General features: G+C 52.7%; 1 protein-coding gene and 1 long non-coding RNA gene across 5 annotated transcripts; both read left to right on the forward strand.

The window, feature by feature from the left end:
* Nucleotides 1-49: 49 nt before the first annotated feature.
* On the forward strand, nt 50-17,013 carry KLHL26 (kelch like family member 26). Of its 3 annotated transcripts, none has more exons than XM_042024459.1 (3): nt 50-82; nt 10,749-10,931; nt 14,202-17,013. In XM_042024459.1, exons 2-3 carry the CDS (start codon nt 10,750-10,752, stop codon nt 15,781-15,783), a joined length of 1,764 nt encoding a protein of 587 aa, XP_041880393.1. In that variant the 5' UTR covers nt 50-82; nt 10,749; the 3' UTR covers nt 15,784-17,013. The 3 variants fall into 3 exon arrangements, with proteins under 3 accessions (XP_041880393.1, XP_041880395.1, XP_041880394.1); XM_042024460.1 differs by lacking the exon at nt 50-82 and adding an exon at nt 253-6,826; XM_042024461.1 differs by lacking the exon at nt 10,749-10,931 and having other exon boundaries at nt 51-82.
* Nucleotides 17,014-22,456: 5,443 nt separating this feature from the next.
* On the forward strand, nt 22,457-24,647 carry LOC121662843. 2 transcript variants are annotated; one of them, XR_006015434.1, is made up of 2 exons: nt 22,457-23,018; nt 24,042-24,647. It is a non-coding gene; the product is annotated as an uncharacterized LOC121662843 (long non-coding RNA). The 2 variants fall into 2 exon arrangements; XR_006015433.1 differs by having other exon boundaries at nt 22,457-22,788.
* The last annotated feature ends 309 nt before the right edge of the window (nt 24,648-24,956 follow it).

Below are 24,956 nucleotides of genomic sequence, written 5' to 3' on the forward strand. Positions count from 1 at the left end.
GGCCGTGCTGCCGCCCGCCACAGCGCCCCCGGGCAGCGGCTCCTCGGGGCGGCGGGCGGTTCGGCGCGGCGCGGCCGAGCAGGTGAGCGGGGCCGGCGCGGCCTAGGCCGGGCAGCGGGGCCGGGCCCCATCGGCCCGCGGGGCTCCGCCGCCTTCCCCCGGGCCCGGGGTCACGGAGCGCCGGCCTGGCCGAGGAGCCGCTGCCCGGGGGCGCTGTGGCGGGCGGCAGCACGGCCCGGTGCCCGGTGCCCGGTGCTCGGTGCCTCAGGGGCCGGGGATTGTCCTGAGCGGGGCCCGCGGGAAGGGAGCGATCGTGATGAGCAGCGACGCTGCTGCTCGTGGGGTGTGTGAGGAGGGAGGCTGAGGTTTGGGCCAGGCTCTAAAGCAGAAAATAGTGTGAATGCTATGGTGAATCCTGTAGTGAATCCTACAGTGAATCGCACCCAGTGAAACCGCCCCAGGGAATCCCACCCTGGGTCAGGTCTGTGGAGCCACCAGCTCTGCGGGTTTGTAGAGACACCAGGTGCAGCAGTTCCAGAGACTTCCAATGTTTGGTGTTTCAGGCCCATTCTGCTGCCCCCCATCCCCTCTGCTGTGCCCCCAGCCTGCAGATCCAACCCAGTCCCTGATTTGGGGGGGTCCCTCAGGCTTTGAAGGCAGTGCAGAGCAGGTGGTACCTGTCGGGGTGATGTGGTACCTGTCGGGGTGATGCTCTGGGTGCTGCAGGTGGTACCTGCTCACGGAGGAGTTTCTGTTCCTGGGGTTTTCCTGTCTGTCACCATCCCGAGCTCGTGTTGGACAGTGTTCAGGGAGTTGTGGTGTCTGGCTCGGGGATGTTACGCTGTTGCTGTCAGCCCGGGCTGTCACTTTGCTTCAAAGCATCGTTTATCCTCAGCTTCGCTCAGCGTTGCCTCCTGAAATAACCACCTGTGTGTGTCACGCCGTGGAGGGGAAGCCCTCCCAGGCATTGTTCAGTGCTGGAGAAGCCCCTCTGAATCCTCACCTATAGATTTATCCTACTTTTTTCCACCTCAGTGACCACCTGTGCTCCTTGAAGCTCCATGCTGTGTCACCTGTGGCGTCTCATTTCATCCCTCTGCACCTCCTTTTCCTTTCTCAGGCAGGAATTCCAGCACTTCTTACTCCAGGTGTTGGTAGCACTGCTCCCCTGGCACTTGGGAGTTCCCTGGGCGTGCAGCAGTGAGAAATGGAAGTAATTTGTTTCAGGGCTGTGATAAATCACCCAGGCTGGAGCTGCAGCAGTTTTATTCCCCCGAGCTGCAGCTCCGTCATGTTCGCTATCGCTGAGTGTTTATTTTCTTTGTTAATTTTAAAGCAAAGCTCGTTGAAGTTTGGATCCTGCTTCTTGTTGCTCGGGAGTTTAGAGGATTTTTACTTGTTTAAAGGTGGATTTATTGGGGAATATGAGGAGAAATCTGATGGGGGACTTTGCATGTGCTGTAGAGCGTGAGCAGGATTCCAAGGGCATTCCTTGGCGGCAGTGATTCCTTGTTAGGTGCTTCCACTTGTGACTTTTTTGCACTTCTTATTGACTCTCCAAGGCAGGAGGACAGAGGCTCTGGTGCTGTTTCACACATGCCATTTGGATGGTGCACTGCAGCTCCAACACCACGGGCAGAATTTCCATCTTTGGAATTGCTACCGCTTGCCCGGGAGCTGTGGCTGCCCCGGAGCAGGAAAATTCACTTCTCTGCTGGGATCCTGCTCTTTCCTTCAACACAGAACAGGCTGGGCAAGACCATGGGGACAAAAGGCCCTGGACACGCTGATGGCATGAGATAAAGCCACTCCTGGGCATTGAAAAGCAAATGGCTCCAATCTTCTATTTTGAAATAAACTTTCGGTTTGTTTTTTTTTTTCCTTTCTTCCTCCTTGGGTAGAATTTCATGACTTACAAATGGGTTTCATATTTTACTCCCAGCCTTCTTTTATCACGTAGAGGGAAGAGTTTCAGGCTGCAGAATTCACTCTGTAGCACTGGGAATGTGCTTTGGGGTCAGGGAGAGGAAACCTGGAACCTTTCGGGATCCCCAGCAGGAGAAGCTTCTGCGCTCGAGCCATCGAGGCATCGTTGTTGCAGCGTTGGTGAGGTGGGGTTGTGCAAAGCAGGGTCACAAAAATCTGGGAAAAACACCATCCCAGATGCTGGAGAGAGTGTTCCCGTGCAGGCCTTTCCATGGGAATTGATTGAGGTGTCCAGAAAAGCTGTCGAGGAATTAATTGGGAATAATCCCTTGAAGGACGTGCTGACGTGTTTGCTGTGAAAACCAGGAAGAACAGGCAAGGTCTTATCTCAAATGTCTGGGTTCCCATCAAGGGGATGCTGACCTGAGCTTCCCAAACTTTATTCCTTCTGAGAAAGTGGTGGGAAGGAGAGGAATGTCCAGGGGGATGGAATAAAACCACAAAGGGGGAGGATAAGGGCCGTGAGCCTGCCTTGCTCTGGAGTTCCTGTCATCTCCTACAGCTTCACCCTTCAATCACACTTGGTATTTTTTCCCTTTTGGAGCCGAAGTGGAGTTTTTGTGGGGTTTCTATGATCCATCCTCTGCCACATGGCAAGTTTCAGACAGATTTAGTTGTTAGATCTGGTAGACGTGGTGTAAATGTTTATGCTCTAACTGAATCACTGTAAAAATAACTGCTGCCTGCTCTTGCAGTGTTGGGAGAGTCCCGAGCTGGGGGTTTTGTTTAGACCAAAAGTAAACTTGGGGGGATGCTTTAAAGGTTCCTGTCATGCCTCCAAGTGTTGTGTGGCTTTGTAAGGAAGGGCCTCACAGGGTGGGATGATGGTTAAAGCGTCTTTCCCAGTTTCTCATTTATTAAGAAATGCTGGAGTTGCACAGAAATTTGGGATCTTTAAGAAAAGCTGTTCTGGTGGCCTTGGGTGGCTCTGTTCAGGGCAGAGAGGCACAAAGCCTGTGCAGGACAGAGCTGCCCACAGAGCTGGGAAACAAAATGATGTTATGATGGGCACAAACCTGAGTGCAGAGGGTTCAGATGAGCAGAGAAAGACAGATCTGAGCTGGAATTTGGTGCCACGATGCCGAGTGCCGGGGCAGCTGCTCCCACCTGCTGGGAAACACCAATTCCCTCATTTCCATGGAAGGAATGATGCTTTTGCTGCTGCTCTCTGCTGTTTCATCACCTTGTGCTGTTTTTGCCTGAGCTCCCTGGCTGCTCCCAGGCTCTGATCTGGAGGGTGGAGGTGCAGGGAGGGGAGAGGAGTACCTACTCTGCACGTAGCTACTCCTGTTGTGCTATTGCCACACTGCCCACGCCGTGCAGTCCATGCTGCAGAAACAGCCTGGCACAAGCACCGCTCCTGGACCTCTGGAAAAGCTGGAAGTTTCCCCGAGTTCTTCCCAGGTGTGGAGCGGAGGGCCCGGGATAGTTGTGTAGGGCAAGGTGGGGAGTGATTTTCTTGCTGTGGGGACCTTTCTGCCCCGCCAGAGCTGCTGGCAGAGCTGGTACGGGCTGTCCCCACAGGGAAGGTGACCCAGAGGTTGCTGAGCTGTGCAGAGCCCAGGCAGGTCCTGACGGATTTTTGGATGGACGTGCCCAGAGCACCGCGGATCGGCTCCTAGAGGTGACAGGGTGACGCTGGAGCGGGCGCAGGGAAGGAGGCCGGTGTCCAGCAGTGCCTGTGTACGGGCCAGGGGACACTTTTGGGGTGGCCTTGGTGGCTCTGCTGTGCTTGCCGACACCACTAGGTGCCTCCCAGCCTTTGCACTGCGGGGAGAGGCTCGGGAGCACCCGCTGCTCCCTCGGGCTGCTCCAGCAGCCCAGGCTTGGGGCACGGCTCTGATTTTTGGGTTATTTTGGACGTGAGCTTCACTTTTCACACAGCAGGGTTTGTCCCTGAGCTGGGGGAACGTGGAGCTGTTTAAGGCAGAGCTGTCGGGGAGTATTGAGGGTGCAACGAGCCTGAGCTTGGGGGTGTACGTGGATTTTATGGGATGTGAACCCTACAGTCTGAGGGGCCCTGTGTGCCTGACTCTGTCACTGCTGTCACACTGCCACAGCAATGGACATGCTCCGAGTGATTTTTGTGTTTGCTCTGTTTGTTCCTGGCTCAGAGGGATTAGGCTTGGGGCTGATAAAAAATAATCACCATCAGGGTTATGGGGTGGGGGAGCACCTTCCCATTCTCGGTCCCTGTGACAAGTGCAGGTCGAGGTGGTGGCAGGGCAGGGCAGTGATGGGTGATGAGTGTCACCTCTCCAGCTGTCATCTCTCTGCTGGGACCAGAGGGTGCAGGACAAGACCCTCTGTTGTAGCTCTAAATATGGGTAGAAAAAGGAGAAATAGCAAATCCTTGTAAATAATCTCACTGTGACATTTTTGCCCCTCCAACCCCTGGTATCCAAACCTGGGCTCTTGGAATCCTCACCTGAGAGTCCCTCTGGTCCTTTGGCTGCTGAATCACCAAACTGCTTTTCCCACTGCACCAGCACAAAGATGCCTCTGGCTTTGTGACAGAAACATTTGAGGAATCTGATTGTGGGGGTTCTTTGTTGCTGTTTTTCTTCCCCCCCACAATTAGTGCTGGGTACAGCACGTCCTGCCCGGGGCCTCACGTTGAAACTCTGGGCGGTGGCACAGAGTTGAACGTGTTCACATCTTTCACCCTCCACTTTTTTGCTGCTCTGTTTTACCAGGCCAGCCAGCTTTTTGACAGCCATCCAGTTTTATTAGTGCAGAAACCAAAATCCCACCTCCTTTGGCTTGCAAACAACCTCCTGATTGATGCCTGGGAGCAGAGTAAATTCATGTGTGTCTGCTGGGCCCTGTGCGAGCCCAGCTCAGAAGAAAAGAAAAACAGAGATTTTGGAAATGGCTGGGACTTCTAAGGGTATTAAAAAAATAATATTTCAAAAATAAATAAATTGAAAAGCTTCTTGCTGCTTTACCTTTGGGCTACAGGGTGTCCTTGGTTCCAGCTTGGGGGAAATGGGATGCAGATAAGCAAATCAAAGGATCAGCAGGACCCAAGACAGAAAGCACTGGAAAATGAACCAGGTGCCTCCTGGCTTCTGTAAAATCCAGCTTTAATTGCTGTTTTCACCAAATTGCAGGGCTGAATCTGGCCTGGGTTGGCTGGTAGTGGTCAGTGTGGGAGCACAGCAGCACCCAGTCCCATCCCAGTGCCGGCCAGTCCGGCTGCTGGGAGAGGGACCAGCCTTTGGGGCCCTGAAACAGAACTAAAAAAAGTTTAACTAAAAAAAGTCTGCTGGGTTTTGTCCTTTTTCTTTCTTAAATCAAGAATGTTCTTTGCTCTCCCTTTGCCAAACATTAAATTCACTTAAATTTCGAGGCTGGAGACTTTTCCAACTTTCCTGTTGCACTTGAGGCATTTTCCAGAGGACCATTATTTTCACACAAAGTGTCGCTCCTTCTGAAACTCAGCCCCATTTATAATCTCTTCATTTGAGCCCTGCAAATTGCCAGTCACTTTTAAAAAGCGATATTAGTCTCAGGCTCTCTCCTTTTATTTATTGCTTTGATGAAAGAGATGGTGTCAGGAGTGGAAAATGAGTGGAGGCAGAGGAGGGAAACGGGAGAAATTCAGGGAAGGAGTTGGAAAAGGGAACAAAGAAATCGATTAAACGCTTTTTTTTTGCTCCCATATCTTGAGGATGATTATGTTTCGCTGGAAAACATCTCCTTCATTCAGAGTGTTAATATTTAATTAGTTGCTGATCATTAAGTGCTTATTGTGGTTGCTAATTTGGCCAGGAAACGCTGTAAATGCTGCTGGGAACAGAAGTAGGTTAACAGGGCAGGTATTTTTGTGCTTCGGTGCCTCATCTTCCTTGCCCCCAAATTTCCAAGGAAACTTCTTGCTGTGTCTTCTTAGAGGGATGCAAAGGCCACGGGAACGTCATCCCAAAATCCTAAATGAGAGTCTGGGAAGCAGCAAATCCGCAGTGAAGGGCTCAGCCTTTCTGCCCTAACGTAGCATTTGTGAGTGTGGAGTGCTGAAAACTCATTTTCATCATTTGGGCATGTGATATAAAGCCTCAGGATCTGAAATATTACAGTCACCATGGCTACCAGTGACTTATCTGAGGGAGTTTGACTTTTGTTTTGATTTTAAGTGTCTTAATTGTAGTTTAAAAATCAGAATCTAAATGTGTTTTTTTACTTAGGCATGAAACTAAAGGCATTAAATGATTTGCATTATTAAAATATCTATAATGCTGCCTGTCAAAGGTTCCTAAAGAAGGTCCTTAATATTCATCCCTTATGTTCTAAATAAAGTTACTCTCCAGCTTTATGGGAGTTCTGCTTCTCTCACCACAAAAAATGTCTTGCAGGTGCCTCGCTGGCTATTTTGCAACCCCAAACCTTTTGTTTAGCCTTGGAAAAGCTGTGCCACTCCATACCTGGTGCTTTCTCACACATTCTGCTGCTTTTCCTCCTTCCCCTCCTGTCCCCCAGCCGTTCCCCGCGGGGTCCCACCTCTGGAGCTGGTGTTTATGGAAGAGTTTGGCTGCTGGAAGTTTGCCCTGCTCAGGAATCCTGCCAAACCCCCTCGAGTTTCTCCTGGATGAAAAATTACTGAGCACCACCTGCCCAAAAAGTGGGAAAGCGTGGGGATGCTGAGCTGGGATGGAGAGCACCGAACTGCCCCTCCTTCCATGGTGTAAAAGAAGAGGAGGAACACGACAGGCAGTGGTGCAGCCGAAGATTTTTCTCCCTTAATTCAATCACTGAAATGTTACAATCTGTCCTGCTCTAATTCTCTCCACTTGTACTTGTGCAGCGGTTGCAAACATGCTGAAATATGAACTCATGCTTGGTAAGCCTTTAATTCCAGCTTTGATGTTTTTAATCATCAGTACAGATTTGGTAAAAATGATTCATTAGCTTGAAACGCGTCTTGGATTCCACGTGACGCTGTGGGGAACGGAGGAGGCAGCGCCAGGGGCCGCTTGTTCTTGGGATGTTCTTTGTGCCTGAGCTGATTCTTGAAGTGTGGCCCTCAACATCTCAGCTTTAGAGGCCTCTTGGGTGTCCAGATGCCTCCTCTCTGCATCTGGTTTCGGTCAAAACCCGAGCGCTCCTTGCTCAGAAATGTGTGAGCAGAGCCCGTGGTCGGTGTGCTGGGGCGAGGGCTCCTCTCTGGGTGCCGCAGCAGGAAGATTCCTGGCCTCGTTTGCCTTCCCTGCCTTCCCTGCCCGCTGTCTGCCTGGAACCACTCCCTTAACCCTTGCTGGGACATCTCCACACCCTCTGAGCACCAGGGTTTGGGCTGGGGTTGGTTTCCCCCACGCTGAGCTCTAGCCCGCAGTGACCGGAGAGGATTGAAAGCAATCTGGCTTCAGAGCAGCGGCTCGGAGACAAATCCTCAATCCCATTACTTGTTCCCTGGCAGTCCCTGGTTGGATCTGGGGTACCAGGGATGTTATCAGAGCCTCTGAGGCTGCTGCCCAAAAGGCATCGCCCTCCTGGCTCAGCGTGGCTGTCGGATTCCAGCTGCCCCCGCCGTGCGTGCCATGGATATAAAGATCCCTTTCATGGCTGTTTCCATATGGAAAGTGGCATTCCTGTTCCTGTAAAGCCACCTTTGTGCCAGTATATCCACGTGAGAGGCCCTGGTGGTGGGAGGATGTTGGGATCCCCGCCGTGGGATCTTGGTGCGGGTGTGATTTTTGTGTCCTGCGTTCTTCCGATGGATAAATTCGGGTGCAGCCACAGGCCTGACCCTGCCCCAAGCTGAGGTATTGAAGGGCTCTCTGACCACAGAAACCCCACAGAACTCCAGCTTTTTGAGGACAAAGATGAGCATCCCGAGGAAAATTCCAGAAGCTCTCCAGCCCTGCCTCCCTCGGAAAGGGAAGGAGCGGAATAAACACTTTCTCCCTGTTGTGCTGAAAGGCTTTTATCTCCCGGGCACGTTCTGAGCTTCGAGGAGGAGCAGCAACTCTTCCCAGGTTTTGTCTTCCAGGCTGTTCCTGCTGTAACAAATTGTTAAGCAACAAGTACACGGCATTTGGAGATCTGGGATGAGATAGGGACAGCCTCACAAAGGCGCTCTCAGATGTTCAAGGCTTCCTTTTGTGCTCAGGGGTTTTATATATTTATTTTTTACTCTCTGGCATCCAACTGCTGCTCCTCTTCTCCCTCCGTTTGCGGTGCTGGAGTGGGAGCCAAGGCCATGGATTCAGGTGTGCTCCCGTGTCCAGCCAAGCCTGCTCTTATCACAAATCCCTTTTTTCTCCCCGCAGAGCAAACACTGCTTGGTGCTGTTTTCTCACCTCTCCTCCTCCCCCTTTGTTTTCTGTAAATCCCTTACTTGATTTCTCATGCTTTGTGTGGATTTTGTTTTGTTTCCAGCTTGTTTTTTTCTCCTTAAAATCCTTTTTTTTTTTTCTGGACATTAGCGATGCTTTTCTTTTGTTTTGCCTTTTTTTCCCCCCTCCTCAGAGTATTGTGTAATCAGTGGATCCTTTTATTCTACCCCTGTAAATAGACAAAGGAACCAGAACAGGGAGTTTTTCCTGGAGTAGCTGTTCCATTACCTGTTGAAATGAGTCCCACATCCCAACACCTTTATTCCACACAGATGGACCCACCCACCCTGAGCTAATCCTGTAAAAGTGAATTGAGGAAGAGGAAAAAAGAGGAATATTCATGCAGGTGACGGCTGTTGTCTGAACCTGCGCTGCGAGGGCTGTGGATCCAGGGACAGCATTCCAACAGGGATGAACGCCGAGGCTGGGAAAAGGAATGTTTGAAATCAGTCTAAAAAAAAAACCACAGAAGAAAATTCCCATGAGGAGACTCCTGCAGGAGATCGAGTGTGGTGAAGTCACAACGAATCGGGAATTGTGGCTCCCGCCGGCTCTGTCCCTGTGGATTTTACCTGCCCAGCCCGGAGCAGAGCGGCTTTGCTGGGTGACTGGTGCTGTATCCAGAGGGAACATCCCTTCCATGCTGCTGCTGGACGTTTCCTCCTTCCTCCCCCAGCAAATGCAAGTTCCAGAGAGGAGAGGGAAAGGGGTTTGATGTGGTGAGAATCCACGCCTCGCTGCCCCAATCCCTTCCCTCTTTTTCCTTGGGAAGAGCTGGAGTGGACAGACATCTCTTGGCTTGCAGAGTGTGGATAAAGGTCCTGTCAGCAGCTGCCTTTTTGCTAAGCCTTCTTATTCCAGCAAGGAACACTCCACGCTCTGCTCTGAGGCTCTTCAGAGTGCTTTGATTTTAGGGTGGGGATTTCAGACCACCCTCACCCAGCTGAGCACCACCAGCCATCCCAGTAGGAGCTCCGATGGATTTTTTGAGGCATTCCCAAGCCTGAGGAGCTCGAACCAGCCTGCCAAGGTTTGCTCTGTGCATCCCAGCGAGCTCCAGAGCTCCCAGTGCTCTGATGGACATCCCAGATTTCCCCTCGCTCCCTCTCCCTAAAGCTTGCCGGAAATTGCAACCCGATAGGAGCGAGCCCTGTCCATTGTTCCTCATTGTTTGAGGATTGTTTACATCCACTTTTTTGTTATCCCATCTCCCTGACTCTTCCCTGACCTCTTGCCGGCTCGTTTGGTCCATTGTGTGTGGCTGTTGTTGTTCCAGGGAGTTCTGAGGGAGGAGGGTTGGAGCAAACCCTGGGATTACTCAGCCCCAGCCTACTCCTCTTTGGCTTCATTGCTTTATTCCACCTAAATAATAATAACAATAAAGATGATAATTCCCTCTAAGTGCAGTCCTAAGCGCACTCTCCCGCTGTGCATTTGGGAGCAACTCACGCAGCTTCCCAGACTCGGGATAATCTCCTTGGGATTTTTTAATGTCACGTTTCCATAAAACATTCCTCGAGGACGCAGACACCCAGCAGCAGGATGCTCCTGGAAACATCAGCCCCATCCTGAGTATTGATCCCTGTGTTTTCTCCCCAGGAGCACACAGGATCTTGATCCTGAAAAGTCGGTCAGAGCTGGATTACATTTGCAAACCAGTTTGAGATTTCCCACGAGCGAGAGGGCTCAGGGAGTCTTGCAGTTGGTTCTGGAGTTCTTTCCAGAGCATCCCGCAGCCCCTTCCCCTGGAGCAGGGCTCCTGCTGCCTGCGAACGCAGCGTTCCCACCGACAAGTGCATCTGAGGCCAGGCAGATCCCGGGATGATGCTGGGGAACACGTGTGAGAGGCACTGGGAGAAGCAAGGAAATGTTTACGCTGGGAGGGGACTGTTGACAGTGCAGTTCAAACAGCTGACGTTATTCAGGGCAGCCAGTGCCGTGCAATATTTTGCTTTTTGCTCCTCTCCTGGGGGTCAGGCAGAAGGGAGGGATCAAATGGGGCTGGCAGGGCTGTCCTTGGCCGGAGCAGGGAATCCAGCAGCTGCAGGCAAGGAAGGTGGTGAGGAGAAGCAGCAACTGTGGCTCGGTGTAGTGGTTGAAGTCGAGGTCAGGGTGGATTCTGGGGCAGCTCAGCGCAGGGACACCAACATTCCCTGGATATTGTGGCCCCAGGAGATGTTTGGGTGGTGTCTGGAGCCCCGTGTGTGCTGCAGGGCTGTCAGTGCCAGAGGATAACTGAGAAATGTGGAAGTGTTTTGTGCTGGGAGAAGGGAACACGAGGTGCTGATGTGCTGGGTGGCTGTTGAGCTGGGAATTGAATTTGCCTTCCAACTGGTCCCAGTTCCCGTGCGTCCCCATCTCGCTGGGTGGGTATCTGACATTCTGTGTTCGTTTCAAACCAGCCTGTCTCTCTTGTTCTGTTTTTAGCATGGCTGACAAGAACAGCACCCTGAAATGCACGTTCTCTGCTCCTGGCCACAGCACCACGCTGCTGCAGGGACTGGCCTCGCTCCGAGCTCAGGCTCAGCTGCTTGATGTCATCCTCACTATAAATAATGAAGTGTTTCAGGTTCATAAAGTTGTCTTGGCTGCCTGCAGTGACTATTTCAGGTGAGAATCCCATAGGGAAGCAGGCATTTTTACCTTTCCTGTGGGTTTGCTGTCTCCCCATCCTCCCCCACCCCAACCTCCCCACCGCACCCCAAAAGTCCCATCCCACAGAAGTCTTTGGAGGTTTGGTTTGCTCCATGGATGTCCTGCAGGCAGGTTGAGGTTCAGGATCAGTCCCTCTGCACTCAGGTTTGTTCAGCTACAGCTGCTGGGCCAAGACAGGAGCCCAAGCCCAGGTTTTGAACCCACCTGGGCAGGTGTTGGTGCTGCTTTTGCTCTGGAGCCACTTGAGCTGATTTGGAGGTAGCAGTGAGGCCTCCAGAATGAGGCATCCCATCCTCCTGCTCTCTTTAACCACCACTGATGTGTCTGTAGTGCTCCCTGCCCATGGGCTGAGAGCACTGAGGTCCTGAGAGCGCTCCTCAGATCCCAGAAGATCCGGGAGAGCTGTCCCAGCTGGTGTGGGTTGAAAACCGAAGCACCACGAGGAGTTTCTGCAGCCAAATTAATGCAGAGGGAGCCAATTGCAGGGCAGGGAATTCAGTCCTGAGTGAAAACAGGTGTTTTATCCATCTTGCCTCTGTCACAGGATCATAGAATTGTGGTTGAGGTTGGAAAAGGTCTCCAAGGTCATCAAGTTCAACCTTGTCACCCAGCCCAGAGCACTGAGTGTCACATCCAGGCCTTCCTTGGGCACCTCCAGAGATGGGCACTCCAAACCTCCCTGGGCAGCCCCTGCCAAAGTCTAATCACCCTTTCCATGAAGAAATTCCTGCTGATGTCCACCCTGAGCCTCCCCTGGCACAGCTTGAGGCCGTTCCCTCTTGTCCTGTTGTCCCCTGTTCCCAGAGCCCAACTTCCCCCCGGCTGCCCCCTCCTGTCAGGGACTTGTGCAGAGCCACAAGGTCCCCCCTGAGCCTCCTTTGCTCCAGGCTGAGCCCCTTTCCAGCTCCCTCAGCTGCTCCTCAGGACTGACTCTCTCTGTCCAGCTCCTTTGGAACGGCTCTGACTGGGAATAGCTTTGAGTCCGGGATCTTTCTGGGGCAGCACCAGTGGCAGCGTGAAGTGAGGGACGTGCTGGAGACACCGGGTGCAGGGAAGGCTCACACTCATGGAGAGCTCGAGCTGGGAGTTGTTCCAGACTCTGGGAAGGCTGGAAAAGGGGCTGTTGATGGGATTTGCAGTCCCTTGATGTGTAGGTCCCTCCCAGCAGGTAAACAAGACCAAAGGGCTTCACCTGGCATCTCTCTGGCATCCCTGTGCCCGTTCTTCAGGGCTCCGTGTTCACACACATTTTCCAGGCTCTTCCCTCCCCTCTCCCTGTGGTAACACAAACCTTCCAGGCTTATCACTCTCCTGAGCAGGCACACAGTTAATCCTGGAGCTGCTCTCCCCCCAGATGCTGATGGCACTGTTTTATTCCTCACTGCTGGGTGCAGGGCCACTGCCAGGGTGGTTTCACTGTCGAAATCTAATTGCTGAGTAGGTTCCTTGTTAGAACTTCAGTGGTGCTGAAGAACGTCGTCCTGGGGAACAATGGCAGAATAATCCAGCTTTTCGAAAACACTCTGGGTTTTTTTCTGCAGGAAGGGGGAGGGAAAAGAGTGAAATTGAGGCATTTATATAATCAGCATTTTAGAACCGTAACACTTTTCGAAGGGAATTGCATTCTAGTGGATGATTTGTCTTCAGCATGGCAACAATAAACGCTTTCCTCTCCCTGTTCAGCTGGTGCAGGAGCACACACGTGGCCGGGTGTCCTCTGGGGCGAGGGATCAGGGCTGGGATTTGAGCAGAATGCTCTCATCTGCTGCACGGACAAATAATTGGGAACAGCGTTCCTGGTCACTCGGTTACAGCGGGCTGATTTCACATGCAGATATTTCCTTATTTAGGTCATTTAGGATTTCTTGGGTTTATGCTGGACGGCAGCAGGTTTTCTAGCCTGGTTTGGACAGGAAACTTGGAACTCCTGTCTTTTGACAGCGTTCCCAAGATATTCCTTTATTCCTGTGTCGGTGCAGGGTCTGTTCAGCATTTTTTCGGGCTGACTCGCACCTTGGAGTCGGCGCAGGCAGCTCCGGTGACACCACAGATTTACCTTTCCCATGGAAAAGAGCAGGTTACCCAGGGTGGAAAAAACAGCCCAAAAAGTGCAGTTTTAAGATCTTTTGTGTGACAGTTCATGGCCTCGCAGGGACGTGTGTGCAGTGGCAGGGAGTGGTGACACTCCACGTCGCCCCATGTCACTCTGTGTCACCTGCTCTGACTTTGCCTGACCCACAACTGCTCTGCCCCTGCTCCTTGAACACCAAGGGGTGCAAACTTTTTCCCTGAGCCACCCCTGGCTAACAAAACCCTCTGGAACGGGCTGTAAATGGCCCAAACCCCACAAGTGCAGCCCCGTCCCCATCCCCATCCCGCCCCCGGCGGCACTGGGAGCTGCGGCCCCACAGCCCTCGGCGTGGAATGTGCTTCCTGTGGAATTTAGGAGCCTCCCAAGGAGGTGATCCAGGGCCTAAGCTCTGCGTGGCCTGGGCAAGTGATGTGCTCGCAGCTGTGCTGTAACTGAGCCTTTTCCCCCCGAATTTTGTTTAATTGCCTGTCAGCCCCCTGCCGTCGGCGTTGCTGGAGGGGCTGCGGCTCCCATTTTTTAAGGCGTTGGGAAGGAGCTTTGGAGGGGAGGTTGTGCTGGAAGACCAAAGCTGTTCACAGAATGTGTTGCACCTGCAATTTTTAAGCCATTTCGTAGTTCCCTACGAGGTAACGGGATCACAGGGCCTGAAGGCTGTGCTGCCAGGAGTCACTGAGCTCCTACCAGAGGTGTATTCCTTCCTTGTGCTCCCAAATCCTAAACCTAAACCTAAACCCCTTCAGGGTACAGCTCCCAATCTCTGCTGGAGCAGATCCCGTGGGATTCTTTTTTGTTGAGTATCACAGATTCATTGGTGTCCAGAATTCTCCACTCCCTGCTCTGGCAGCTCTGCCTCTTCCTGGAGCTTGGTCCTGTGGTCTGCTCTTATTCCCGCTGCCAGTGGGATTGAAAAACTTCTCCAGTTGCTGAATATTCCTCCTCAGTGCACTGTTTATGCAAGCCTTATGTAAGTCGTTGCACACTCTCATTTCTCCTGGCTCGTAGAGATTTAGCCTTGATTTATCCCCCCCCTTCCCCATCCTAAGAGAATCAGAGTGTTCAATAAAATCCAATTCCAAGGTGCTGCATCTTTTGCTTAAACGGGGGATTTTTTTGTTTGTGTTCCTGACCTGCAGGGCGATGTTCACGGGCGGGATGAGAGAAGCCAGCCAGGATGTGATCGAGCTCAAAGGTGTGTCTGCCAAGGGCCTGAAGCACATCATCGACTTCGCCTACAGCGCCGAGGTGACTCTGGACCTCGACTGCATCCAGGACGTGCTGGGAGCTGCCGTCTTCCTGCAGATGGTGCCGGTGGTGGAGCTGTGCGAGGAGTTCCTCAAGTCTGCCATGAGCGTGGAGACGTGCCTCAACATCGGGCAGATGGCCACCACCTTCAGCCTCGCCTCCCTCAAGGAATCCGTGGACGCCTTCACCTTCAGGCACTTCCTGCAGATCTCCGAGGAGGAGGATTTCCTCCACCTGCCCCTGGAGCGCCTGGTGTTCTTCCTGCAGAGCAACAAGCTCAAGAGCTGCAGCGAGATCGAGCTGTTCCGCGCCGCCGTGCGCTGGCTGCAGTTCGACCCCGGGCGCCGCGCCAGCGCCAGCCAGGTGCTCTGCCACATCCGCTTCCCGCTCATGAAATCCTCGGAGCTGGTGGACAGTGTCCAGACCCTGGACATCATGGTGGAGGACGTGCTGTGCCGCCAGTACCTGCTGGAGGCCTTCAACTACCAGATCCTGCCCTTCCGGCAGCACGAGATGCAGTCGCCGCGCACGGCCATCCGCTCGGACGTGCTGTCCCTCATCACCTTCGGCGGCACCCCCTACACCGACAACGACCGCACCGTCAGCGCCAAGGTCTTCTGCCTGCCCGACGCCGGCGGCCGCCAGTTCCGCGAGCTGACCGAGATGGAGGTGGGCAGCAGCCACTCGTGCGTGGCCGTGCTGGACAACTTCGTGTACCTGGTGGGAGGGCAGCAGCTGCAGTACCGCAGCGGGGAGGGCGCCGTGGACGTCTCCTACCGCTACGACCCCCACCTCAACCAGTGGCTGCGCATCCAGGCCATGCAGGAGAGCAGGATCCAGTTCCAGCTCAACGTCCTGCGCGGGATGGTTTACGCCACGGGCGGCCGCAACCGCTCGGGCAGCCTGGCCTCGGTGGAGAAGTACTGCCCCAAGGACAACGAGTGGACCTACGTGTGCTCCCTGAAGCGCAGGACGTGGGGCCACGCCGGGGCCACGGTGGGGGACAAGCTGTACATCTCGGGGGGGTACGGGATCTCCGTGGAGGACAAGAAGGCCCTGCACTGTTACGACCCTGCCGCGGATCAGTGGGAGTTTAAGACCCCCATGAACGAGCCCAGGGTGCTGCACGCCATGGTCAGTGCCAACAGCAGGATTTACGCCCTGGGAGGCCGCATGGACCACGTGGATCGGTGCTTCGATGTCCTGGCTGTGGAATATTACGTCCCTGAGACGGACCAGTGGACCACGGTGAGCCCGATGCGCGCGGGGCAGTCGGAGGCCGGCTGCTGCTTGCTGGAGAAAAAGATTTACATCGTAGGGGGCTACAACTGGCACCTGAACAACGTGACCAGCATCGTGCAGGTCTACAACACAGAGACTGACGAGTGGGAGAGGGACTTGCACTTCCCAGAGTCTTTTGCTGGCATTGCCTGTGCCCCGGTCATCCTCCCGCAGGTGACGAGCCAGAGGTGACTCTGGGCTGCTCTGGGGTTGTGGGAGAGGGAAGGACAGCAAAACAGCTCCAGTTCTCTGCTCCAGAATGTCCCTCCTCCTGCTGGGGAGTCCTGGCAAGCGAGTTCCATCAGCAGCACTTGTCAGCCAGGCAGACTGAACAGATGTTACAGCTGGGAAAAGCTTTTCTCTCCGCTCTCTCTCTCTCTCTTTTTTGTGGGGGGTGAATTTTGCCAACTTTTCGTATTTTTAAAGGCGTTACACGCTGCAAACTCTGGCAGCTCAGGAGTCACTCAGCACTGGGGTCTTGTTTCCAAGAGACCAGGTGGGGGATTTTTTATCAATAGCTCCAAAAATAAAAATCATTGTGCGTCGCTTTGTTGTTTTTTTAGCAAACAAACAAAAAAATACCAAAACCTGTGTAACACACTGACCTCCAGAAGCAATAAAGGGACAGTGGGAGCTACAAGAGCTCAGGTGCTTGGATTGTGAAACCAGATCCCTGTTTTTCAAAAGGTGACTTTTCCTTTTTTTTCTCCTTGCTGGAAAAGGGAATATTTATCCCTGCGCACCTCTGGTCCTCATTGCTTGGATCACGCTGCAATTCCTCGCCCCCTCCAGCTCCTCTAGTGCAGAAGTTCTCCCTTAATTGGGGCGTGCAGAGTTTGCAGCACTAAAGCCATGGTGAAAGCTTGATTATATATAAACAGGCATGATTATTTGGGTTTAGAAGTGCCAAAAAATTTGGCTGCCCTGGCAATAAGAGCTCTGCAGTCGTCCATCAGTGAAGCCAAGAGCTCCTGCAGTTTCTGGGTCAGGATTTTCACCTTTCCCAACACTTTCATCCCAACTCTTCCTCCACTAAAGGAGGTGGGTGCTACTCCTTCAGCAGCTGGAAGGATTTCTTCCTTGCCATGGGAATCAGCTGCTTGGCATCCCAACATGATGGGAGTCCCAGTGGAATGTGGTTTCGTTGTTGTGGTGGTATTTTAAATTAAGAGGTTGGTTTAAGGTGGCTCTGTGATTTTTGTAAAATCTTCACTGAACACTTCCTGAACTTTCCTCCCCTCCAAGCCATTTTCCTTATTTAATTTGATGAATGAATTGCAAAAATCTCTGCTTTTATCAGGAATTCTGTTTCCAAGGGCTTTGTTTTGTATCTGTGTCGGCTTGATTTGGATGCACACGGTCTCCTTTTGTAGAGAAGCTGTTGCATTCTGCTGTGAAATAAATCCTGGGCTGCAACCTTTAGTGACAACTCGTAATGTCTGGTGTGCTGATGAATCCTTGGCAGCTCTGTGCAACGCATGAACTCCACACCTCAGAGATTTTTCTGGAATTCATGCAATCAGAGCACCTTTGGGTACGATGCAGGGCAGGCGTTCTGAATTTCAGGTGAAAGTGATGCAGAATTTTGTCTGTTCCTCTCCATTTGCTGGTTTGCCAGTAATAAACTGATGGAGAGGACGTGTTGCTGTATGGAATGCTGCAGTTGGAGGCCTCGCAGGCACTTAATTGACTCCTTTTCTCTGCTCCTTTGGCCTGGCCTGGCTGCCAGAAACGCCCAGGATGGGCTTGGCAGGGACAGGAGATGCTGAGAGGATGAACTGGAACTCGGTTCAAGCTTCACAGTTACAAAAGAATGGATTTTCCTTGTTAAATGCTTCCACGTGTTTATAAAAATGGTATTTCTCAGGTTGGTAACAAATGGAGGAGTTCCTCCCTTTCCCATTTGCAGGATCTGCTTAATCCTCTTCTGAGGGTGTCAGTTCTTCATCCAAAGTGACAGAGGAGAGTTTAGGAGGGATATTCGGGATAAATCCTTCCCGGTGAGGTTTTCCCAGAGCAGCTGGGGCTGCCCCTGGATCCCTGGAAGTGCCCAAGGCCAGGTTGGAGCAGCCTGGGACAGTGGGAGGTGTCCCCATGGCAGGGGTGGCACTGGATGGGCTTTAGGGTCCCTCCCAACCCAAACCAGTCTGGGATTCCGAGATTCTGCAGCACTTAAATACTCTTCCCTGCTTTATTTCAATTTTCCCCGATTCCTGTGGCAGCAGTGGATGGTTTGGGTGTTCTCTAATCCCTGAGATTTCCTGGATGTGCAGCCATGGTTCCCATCCCACACACGCCTGGAGATCCGTGCGAAGACCATCCCTGGAATCTCTTCCTGGAAAAACCAAGCTTTACTTTTCCCTTCAGGCTTCTCAGGTAGGTGTGTGTGTGTTGGGGGCAAAGGGGGAAAAGAGGAAAAATCCTTGGAAAACGTGGAAAAATGTCATGGGTCTCATCTTTAAGTCAACCTTGCCAAAATAAACGTAACCTGGGTATTCATTCCTGTTGGAAGTGTGGCTTTGCAGGCAGGAGGATGCACAAAGCCCTTCTGGGATTGTATTTATTAAACAACTGCCTGCCCCAAAGCAAAACTAACCTGGGATTCCCATTCCCACTCCCTGCCACTGCGCAGCAGCAGCTGGGAAAGAATCTGGAAGTCTCTGGACCAGAGCACCGCAGCTCTTTGTTTCTGGAATGTTCTTTTTATAGCAACGTAAATAATTATTTCTCATCAAGCAAGCTGGAAATATTCTGGCCACTCTAAATTTAGCAGAGACTCAAGTATTTGTGGACCATAAATATTTTGGATCATAAATCTGACCCCTGTGCAGGGATGGAGTTGTGGCTCTGGGCTGTGCTGGGCACGACCTCTGTTTTAATTCTGACAATAAATGGGTTTGGTTCTTTTGGTGGGTTCAAAAATTGATGGTTCAGGAGGGTTTTCCCATAAATATGGATGGGATTGTGTGAAAACACTTCCCAGGATGCCCCACATGGAAAGGAGGTGGACTGAGCTCCTCTTTTCCTCAGGAATGAGCAAAGCCAGATAAATGTTTGATCGCACGCGGAGCAATAAAAATTCTGATCTGGTCTCGGAGCAGCAATAAAAATTCTGGGGGTGAATTGGGTAAATTTGGAAATGCCCCTGCGCAGATGGGGGAGCAGGAGGAGCTGGAGCATCGTTAGCACAGAGCCCGTGTGTCCCTCCAGAGGCTCCTGTCAGGGCTGGGATAATAATTCCTGTCTCCTCTGATGTTTTATGGGCCTGAAATTGTGCTTAAAACTATAAAGGCAGCCCTGGGAGTCTTGGCAGGGTGGAGAGCAGCGAGAGATTGGGAATGTCTGCATCCTATTAATGGTGTCACTGACCCTTTTCCAGAGGGTCTGCCTGCTCCCAATCCCACTGTCACTTCTCCCTATCCCAGAACCTGGATAATTCACACAGACGTGGCTGCAGCCCTGGAAGTTTTTAGCAGCAGTGGAAAAATTTCAGTTTCTTTGATTCAGACAGAACGAAGACGCTCCCAGCAGCTCCCAGTTAGGCCGGTGCTGGTTTCCAGTGCTGCTGTGGAAGCCACATCAAACCCAGGCAGACATTCCCACTTCCATGGCTGTGATAAGGGCTGGAGCTGCTGAAACTCCGCAAACTTTTGGGACATTTATCACGGCAGGATTATTGGAGCCAGACTACTGTCAGGATAAATAAAACATGTTCCCCAGTGCAGCTCTAATTATGATTTTTAGCCAGTTGTGTAATGTGCAGAACTTTATTGACAATAAATCTTCCAGTTGCTCGCACAAATGAATGGGATTTCATCACTCGTGACTGCAGGACCAGGAGAAGTGGATGTGGCTGGAGAAATTCACAGTCTGGGGGTGTTGGCACGTCAGGAGAGGGAGGGAGCAGAGCTGGCTGGTCTGGCCTTCCAAGGAGGGCTCAGCTCTCCTGGATTCCACCTGGGAGCACATAAATATCCCACAGACATCTCCCCCCGAGGAGTTCTGTGCAGAGACAGCTCCGATTCCGCTCTGCATGTTAATGGTGAGTGGGCACAGCAGCATCCCACAGCCTCCAGAACTTTTGTTTCTCGTTCCCAGCTCCTCTCTGAGCTCCAGGAACAGGCGTTTGGCACTTCTCCGTTTAACATCTCAGCTCGAGGGAGAAGTTTCAGCCTTTGTTTGTGGGGCAGGTACGATTCCGACTGCTCCAACACTGAGGGTTCCAGAAAATGAACACAAAACGGGCTTTTCTGCTGGGAAACAGCTGCTGGCTGAGCTGTGCCACCCCAAATCAGCCTCAGATAGTCAGGAAAAGGGTGAGGAAAAGAGGAGGGCGACAGTTCCCATCCCTGGCAGTGTCCAAGGCCAGGCTGGAGGGGGCTTGGAGCAACCTGGGATAGTGGAAGGTGTCCCCCGATTATCCAACCTGAACCACTCTGGAATCCTCTGAAAGCAGAAAAGCTGCCGGGGCAAAAGTTTTCAGAAGGTTTTAGAAGTTGGAGAGAGAAATCAAAGGTTCTTGGCTGGGTCCCTGAGGCTTTGCAGTTGCTGTTTCACACCCAGACCCCTGCAATTAGCTAGAACCGGTTTATAGGGCTTCTTGAGAAATGAAAATCTCTTTTTTTTGGGGGGGTTGTTTGTGCAGGCCACCAGCCCAGCCTGCTGCTGGCTGCCCCTCGGCCCAGCTGGAGCGAGGCCTTTGAAGTCCCTGGGGTTGCACCACATCAGGAGCACCTAAAGCAGAATGGATCCTTTAACATATTTAATATTTTCAATGTCTACCATCCGGGTCCTGGGCGCTTTGAAAACAGCCCTAAAAAGTCTTTTCCATGTGGTTAAGCGAAGTTTGTAATCAGGCTGCTCACCTGGGCCTGCTGACAGAGCTGGCAATTATTTAGCTTTAAATGCAAAGTGCTTTTTTTCCCCCTGCCTGGTCTGGGGTCGTGTTTGAACGTGTGTGATCCTCCTCAGGATGCAGAGTGACTCCCCGGCAGGATCAATGCCGGCATTCAGCGTCAGTGCCTTCAGGACAGGGGTTTACAGCTGGATTTAGCAGGAATGTTTGAATTTCACGGAGGTTTGGAAAGGAGAGGTTTTGCCCCGGGGTGCAGGTAGCGTGTCTGGACTGTTCCTTTTGCAGGATTTGGGGTTTGCACGTGAAGGGAGGCTGCCAAAAGCCTGGGATCCGTGTTCCTTAGGGAGAAAATCAGGAGTTTTCCCCATGGAAAAAGGGCAGGATTAACCCCTGGATGGGCAGAGGTGCCTTCCGTGTGTCAGCCCTGGGTGCTGCAGCTCCTGGGGTACTCACAGGAGGTTTAGATGGGATTTTGGGAAGAAATCCCTCTCTGTGGGGGTGAGGAGGCCCTGGAATGGAATTCCCAGAGAAGCTGTGGCTGCCCCATCCCTGGAAGTGTCCAAAGGTCGGGCGGGGCTTGGAGCAGCCCGGGATAGTGGAAGGTGTCCCTGGGCAAAGGGAGCAGCTCCCAGGAGCCACAAACCCGGGAATTCTGTGGTGGCTGCTCAGTCTCCTGCTGAAAAATCGACTTTACTGATGTTCCCTCTTCACTGAGATGACAGAAATTCAGGAGGTCCCGACTTTGTCGATCAGGATTTCATGCAAAAATCACCTGTAATTGCAGAGAAACCACCCTAACTTCTCCTGCACGCCTCGATTTATTTCTTTTTAATACCTTCAGCAGGAAAATTGGGCTTTGGACTCGTAGGTGGCCGTCTGTCCTGAGGGATGGACACAGCAGAGCTTGGAATCGCACTGGGATGTGAACCAGGGGAGGGTCACAGGATCGTGGAATGGTTTGGGATGGAAGGGGGACCTTAAAGTTCATCCTGCCATGGGCAGGGACACCTTCCCTGATCCCAGGCTGCTCCAAGCCTGGTCCAACCTGGCCTTGGACACTGCCAGGGATCCAGGGGCAGCCCCAGCTGCTCTGGGCACCCTGTGCCAGGGCCTGCCCACCCTCCCAGCCAGGAATTCCATCCCAATCTCCCATCCATCCCTGCCCTGTGGCAGTGGGAAGCCATTCCCTGTGTCCTGTCCCTCCAGGCCCTTGGAAATTGTCTCTTTCCATCCTTCCTGTGGCTCCTTCTCTTCCTGGAGTGCCAGGTACATCCTCACTGATGCCTCACTGCGACTCTGGCAATTCTCACATGGAATTCTCTGCCTCCCATCCCTTTGGGAAGGCACGGAGTGGCCGCTGCTTTCCCAGCTCCCCACATCACCTCAGCATCCCGGGAATGCTCCCTGCATTCCGTGTGGCGCCGAGCTGAGCCCCGATTCTGGGAAAAGGGACCAGTAACAGAACCCTCGGCCTGGCTGCCAAAGCCTCTCGGAGCAGCAAAAAGACCCGAGGTGTGGAAATGAGAATTAATTTCTCCCAGCAGTCGCTGTTTGCTTGGCTTTCCGTAATTTTAGAATTTACAGGGAATGGTAAAGGAGCGAAACTGGAAGAGTGACAAGGGAATATTGGTACAGGGAGCCGAGCCAACCTTCTGTGTGAGTGGATTTGTTGGAGGGGAGAGTGGTTCAGGTGCTTTTATTTGCCCTCTGGAAACAAGGACATCTTAAATTAAAGAAATTTTCACCAGTTCCAAGTGAAACAAGAGAATGTTTTCCTACTCCAAGCACGGTTTGGAGCCCGGTTCAAAATAACTGGGGACTCTGAGGATATTCTTCTCTGAGGATAATGGGAATGTCAACAGGAACATTAAGTAGGAAGTGTGAAAGATCAAAATCTTTGTGTCTGCAGGCAAAAAAAAAAAAAAAAAAAACATGTCAGCTCATTTGTGGATCACAGCACAACCTCGTGTGCTGCCCTGGCGTTGTGCGAGTCCCTCAGCCTCACACCTTCCTGGGAAAGCTCTGAGGGAGAGCGTGGAAGGAGCTGGATTTTGTCTGCCAGAGCGATTGCGACGGATAAAACCCAGCGAAAAGCAAACAGCAGCTCCTCCCTGCAGCGCATCTGCTCCGCGAGGCCGCAGGTTGCTCGGGGAGGAGGTTTTTTGGCAGCTGTGGCCACAGCAGCCCCGGCCCCCGGTGGTTCTTTGTTTGCTCCGGAGTCTCAGTTACCAGAATCTCTTCCCAAACACGTCTGGAGGAGCCGGAGCCGCCGCCTCGGGGGAGCCCAGCGGGGCTTTCTGCTGGGATGGAGCCGCTCTCCAGTGGCCCCAGATGTGCTCGAGGTGAGGCAGGAGACAGAAACAACGCTCGGGGCAGGAGCTCATCGCTCTGCCCAAGGAAGGGCACAATTCCCTGCGGGAGAGGAGGAAGCCGGGCACACACCGAAGCCTCTCCCTGCCCTCAGCCGGACTTGCATCGTCTGCCAGACCCACCCCAAAACCTGGAGTTCTGAGTGCCTGAGACATCCCAGCACGAATGTGGTGTTTGGGAGAAGTTTGTGCTGCAAAGCCGGGTAAAACGGGGCGATTTCGGGAAGAGGGGTCCAGGTTCACACTGGAATTCGATCTGATAAAGCTGCACCGGGAAACAATAAGAATTAAGGGAGTTTTTTTAAGGGAGGAAGCTGCAGCCCCCTCCCCTTGCCTCCCTGGCCATCTGCATTCCTTCCCTGCGAACCAGGAGTGGAGATTTCAGTGTCTCCCATCTCAGGAGATCCAAAAGGGGAGAATTTATCAAGTTCCATCTCAGGCACTTCATCTCGTGGTGCTGTAGGAGAGGCAGAGTGGCAGCTGGGGCTGGAGATGTTTGATATCACCACCTTCGGGATGAAATCCAGGACAACTCCACCAATTATTTATCATTGTCTCGCTCCTCGAGCAAAAACAATGTGGATAATCAGTATCTCCCTGTTAAATCTTTATGATTTATGTGCTTTTAGCATGGCAGGCCAATTTTGCAGGTCATGTGCTGTTCGTGTACACAGCCAAAGGGGATTTTAGGGAAAATGGTGTTTATTCCTGGTGGAAAAGGCAAGAAGGGGTTGGAGAAACATCTGCCAGGACTGAGGGAGGAAGGGCTGATCCTGCCAGGGCCTGGATGAGCCTTGCTGAGATGGTATCTCAGCCCATGCTGTAAACTTTAAGTGCAAGCTGGCAGCCAGCATTTAGGGTAGGACGTGACTTTGTGGCTAAGCCTGAGCCTGGAATGAGGGTTTATCCGTCCATCAGTGGGATAATTGTGACGGGGGGGGGACGTGCTGAGAAATGAGGGATGAAGTGACTGGACTGGGGCCTGCTCGGTGGGGTGACAATGGGCACCCCACTGGTGACAGTTTAGGCAGAGTTTATTCTGCACAGGCTGCAGGACAGGGGTTCCCCACACATCAAGCCCGAGGAGTTTCAAACCCTCACACTACAAGTAACTCTTAGCAAACAAAGAAATCAAAGCTCCTTGGCTACAGGTTACCTGATTCTTTATCAATTAATGTTCTCCCTCCCCCTGGTTCATCGATTCTCTCTCTTCTCATGTTAATTAGTCCTCAGGCTCAACCTTTCTCTTCACCTGGGTGGGTTTCTCGAGTCGTGATGCCCCTCTGCCAGAGGCTGTGAATTGGCACCAAGCCCGCCTGACCAAGGGCACAGGGACCCGTGTGGCACAGCAGGGGACAAGGGACAACCCGGTGACAACAGCAGGAGCTGACAACTCGGCAGGAAGACCCCCGAGAATGCGATAAAATCCCAGGAGGTCCTGTTGTGCTTTGAAGATCCTGTTTCACTGAAAAGGCAGGACTCTGTTTCCCAAGCCCGTTCTCATTATCTGGGAGAATTGTTAATTATTCCTGGCCCTTGATGGAGCAGCATCCACGGTCCTGTGACCCTCCCCTGGTTCACATCCCAGTGCGATTCCAAGCTCTGCTGTGTCCATCCCTCAGGACAGACGGCCACCTACGAGTCCAAAGCCCAATTTTCCTGCTGAAGGTATTAAAAAGAAATAAATCGAGGCGTGCAGGAGAAGTCAGGGTGGTTTCTCTGCAATTACAGGTGATTTTTGCATGAAATCCTGATCGACAAAGTCGGGACCTCCTGAATTTCTGTCATTTCAGTGAAGAGGGAGCATCAATAAAGTCGATTTTTCAGCAGGAGACTGAGCAGCCACCACGGAGGGAACGGGACAGGGATGGAGACAGCGATGGGAACAGGGACCGGGACCGGACCGGTGGCAGAGACAGGGATGGGGGACAGGAACGGGGACCGGGGCAGAGGCCGGTTTGGGGACAGGGACCGGGGCAGAGGCCGGTTTGGGGACAGGGAGCGGGGACAGGGACCGGGGCAGAGGCCGGTTTGGGGACAGGGACGGGGATGGGGCCGGGGACAGTGACAGTGACCGTGACCGGGCCCGGGCCCCGCGCGCCCCCGCCCCGGGGGAAGCCCCGGCCCCGCGCACGCGCGCG

This window comes from Corvus kubaryi, unplaced genomic scaffold, assembly GCF_017639235.1.
Source record: "Corvus kubaryi isolate FWS band 111438036 unplaced genomic scaffold, C.kubaryi_AGA036_p1.0 37262, whole genome shotgun sequence".
NCBI lineage: Eukaryota > Metazoa > Chordata > Aves > Passeriformes > Corvidae > Corvus > Corvus kubaryi.

What these genes read in the sequence shown, in the direction of transcription:
- KLHL26 (XM_042024459.1), top strand. Translation starts at nt 10,750, where the DNA reads ATGGCTGACAAGAACAGCACCCTGAAATGCACGTTCTCTGCTCCTGGC. An exon ending in GCCTGCAGTGACTATTTCAG is followed by an intron (nt 10,932 to 14,201) that starts GTGAGAATCCCA and finishes CCTGACCTGCAG; the next exon opens with GGCGATGTTCACGGGCGGGA.